We start from the raw sequence: 3,142 nt of genomic DNA, 5'->3' as shown, positions 1-3,142 counted from the left end.
TGACATATATACATCTCTTTTCCACGTTATTTGTTAGACCATGATATTTAGGAGACATATTTATGATAGACCAGATATGTCACATAAATTTTCTAAAAAGAAAACAAATATCTAACAGTTAGAATATGTGGAAGCCCTCTTGGTCCAGTGGTTTGACTAATGGTTCAATTGCTTCTACACCCGGAGGTCTGGGGTTCAAACCCCAGAAAATACCAAATTATGCAGATTATAGAGAAACAAGTTATAGGAGATCTTCAGCTTGGTGCAAAGCGTATCATCGAACATGAATCTCATAGAACGGCTCAGAGTGGTGCAGTCAGGCGTGTATTCTTACAAGGTGGTAGAATTGTTCTCGTAGTTGTAATAGAATAGATTTTGGGTTATAAGTTTTGAAATAATGTGAATATTTTAGGTTGTGATCTGTAGGTCTGCAATAAAGAGGACGATGATCAAACAATATAAGTTCTGTAACGTAATTAACAAACAAACAAAACCAATAGTCTATAATGGTAAGAGAAGAGGGTTCAGTCTTTATAGTGAATCATAAAACAAACCATATTGCTATTACGGCGGCAGTAAAAGACTCGAAACAAACAACTTAAGACAGATGAAATCTTCTAGACACAAAAGAAGACAAGAAGTTGCTCACACCTTTTAAAAAGCTCATCACCTTAAGGGAAAAGAGGCTGGTGTAGGAGTCCCGTTGTCTCGGGTAATCCCAACATTATGTTAAGATTCTGCAACGCTTGCCCTGAAGCTCCTTTCACAAGATTATCAATCTGCAACACACACACACACACACACACACACAAAAAAAAGATAAGTACATTCCATTTATAGACACTATACGTTTATAGCAGATGATGGTTATGCATTGCTTACCACTGAGATTATGATAGCTCGTCCAGGTATACGATCAGGGAACACATTCATGAAACAATAGTTTGATCCTCTAACATTGTGTGTCCGAGGAACAACTCCTTCCTCCAACACTTTGACAAATTCTTCATCCTACAGATCGTTTTTTTTTCTCAAAACATTATATAAGTAAACAAAACTAGTAGTTGGCTTGCCTTTTATAACATAAAGAGTAAACCATCACCTCATAAGACGATTTTAGCTGCTGGTGTAAGTCTTCTGTTCTAACTCCAGGAGCCATTTCCACATATATAGTAGATTGCATTCCGCGGATCTGCTCAAACAGTGAGGTTCAGTTTTTTAATGTTTTACAAGTGAAAACTGTAAAGAAAGAGACTTGAGATAGTTTGTACCATTGGCATGAGATGTGGCGTGAAACTAACTGTTACTTTTGATTGTATAACATCCGATAACCCTTGTTCAATTTCAGGTACTGCAAAAAACAGAATCAAGAAACTAAATATCATTTATACACAACTGTGACAAATCAGTTTGTGAATAATATATACCATGGCGATGCCTTGTAACACCATAAGAAGAAATGCCTTCAGCTATCTCAGAGTAAAGATTAGCCTCCTTAGCACCACGTCCTGATGGAAAAAAAAAATATCATAATCAGTGAAGAAGCTAGAAACCTCTTCTTCTTTAACTGCAAACTAAACTCAGACCTGCTCCACTAACACCAGACTTTGCGTCGATGATAATGTTCTCATATTTGATGAGATTTGCCTGCACCAAAATGTCAACATACTATTTAGAGTTGAAATGAAGACAAAGACAAAGACAAAGACAAACTGATTAGAAGAAGAAAAGGAAAAGAAACCTTTAGTAGAGGAACAAGAGGAAGCTGAACCGAAGTGGGGTAACAGCCTGGATTAGCCACAAGGCGAGCCTTTCTGATGTCTTCCCTTAGTAACTCTGTTAAGCCATACACAACTTCTTTCTGAACCAAGCAAGAGACTCAGTAAGAGTAAGTAAGCATTATGAACACAAGAGAAGAAAGTAATCACTGCCAAGAGAAAGAAGTACCTGTAACTCAACTGCCTTGTGTGGCTGACCATACCATTCTTCATATTCAGCGATATCACGCAACCGGAAGTCCTAGAGAAAGCGTGTTTTAAATAAACATATCACAGAAAGAAACAAAAAAGAACTGTTTAGAGCATTTACCGCAGAAAGATCAACAATTTTCAAAGCGGTGGGAAGTCCCTTGATGATTTCCTGTGAGAATTACACACTCATTACCAGAAGCTCAGAAACAAACTTGTGGTGGGAGAATCAAAAAAACTAAAAGGACCTACCTGAGTTGTTCCGTGAGGCAAACAGCAGAAGACAGCATCCACAGTAGAGAAATCTGCATCCTTTACTGAGATCAATCTAGGTAGTTTCTGAAGACAGAAAGAAAATTGTTTGTATTGTACGCCACCACAAAGTAATAATAGAAGAATGGTATAATAGAAGAAATGAGTTAATATACTTGAGCTCTGAGGTGAGGGAAGACGCTATCCATAGACTGCCCAGCTTTTCTATCTGCAGTCATCAGAGTGACACCGAAATGCGGATGGTTTGCAAGTAGCCTAACGATCTGATGCCATTCCAACGTTGTTCCAAAAAAAGTCAAATTGTTAAAACCCCAAACTTGTATGTATACCTCACACATAGAAATTTTCAGTCTTTTTCACATGTAATATTGTAGAACATTTGACAATAAAGAAGCATAGAAGTGGGGCATTGAAGTAAACCTCAGCACCAGTGTAGCCACTTGCACCAAAAAGACCAATCCGAATATCCTTCTTTTCAGAACTACTGGCTGAAACACTGAAGCTCATCGAAGAAGATGGCTTCTTGACTAGCTTATCCCCTACTCCTCGAATCTTCCTTTCACCCTTTTTGGAAACAGATAAAATTAATAAATGAAAAAATCACATTTGCATAATCAATACAGAAGATTGTGAATTTGAGAAAGAAAAAAAAAAAACCTTGAACCAGCATCCTTGTTCGAAGGAAATTGAACAAACATTACTCATTCTTGATTGGTTTCTGCAACAATCGAAAGTCATAAGGATCAAAAACAACAAAACTTTTTGATTTGAATAAGAGAAAGAGATTGAGTTAGCAAACCAGACGACAGAAGTTATGACAGAGAGAGAGAGAGATTACATGAAGAAAGTTTTCTTAACTCTCGCGGCGTAGAAGCGTTCGGCGGTCTCTCACCGTAGGATGG

General features: G+C 37.5%; 1 protein-coding gene across 1 annotated transcript; it reads right to left on the bottom strand.

The window, feature by feature from the left end:
* Window positions 1–446: 446 nt before the first annotated feature.
* LOC108818994 (probable N-acetyl-gamma-glutamyl-phosphate reductase, chloroplastic) lies at window positions 447–3,086 on the bottom strand. The gene is made up of 14 exons (XM_018591974.2): window positions 3,079–3,086; window positions 2,898–2,958; window positions 2,661–2,804; window positions 2,396–2,503; window positions 2,220–2,306; window positions 2,089–2,139; window positions 1,948–2,019; window positions 1,742–1,861; window positions 1,587–1,647; window positions 1,428–1,508; window positions 1,272–1,351; window positions 1,103–1,192; window positions 883–1,011; window positions 447–779 (listed from the first exon to the last, which is right to left on the bottom strand). The coding sequence occupies exons 2-14, from the start codon at window positions 2,943–2,945 to the stop codon at window positions 672–674; spliced, it is 1,179 nt and encodes a 392-aa protein (XP_018447476.2). The 5' UTR covers window positions 2,946–2,958; window positions 3,079–3,086; the 3' UTR covers window positions 447–671.
* Between the last annotated feature and the right edge of the window lie 56 nt (window positions 3,087–3,142).

Source organism: Raphanus sativus, chromosome 8 (assembly GCF_000801105.2).
Source record: "Raphanus sativus cultivar WK10039 chromosome 8, ASM80110v3, whole genome shotgun sequence".
NCBI lineage: Eukaryota > Viridiplantae > Streptophyta > Magnoliopsida > Brassicales > Brassicaceae > Raphanus > Raphanus sativus.
Note: the sequence above shows the minus strand (reverse complement) of the source record. Positions and strands in the feature narration are given on the sequence as shown.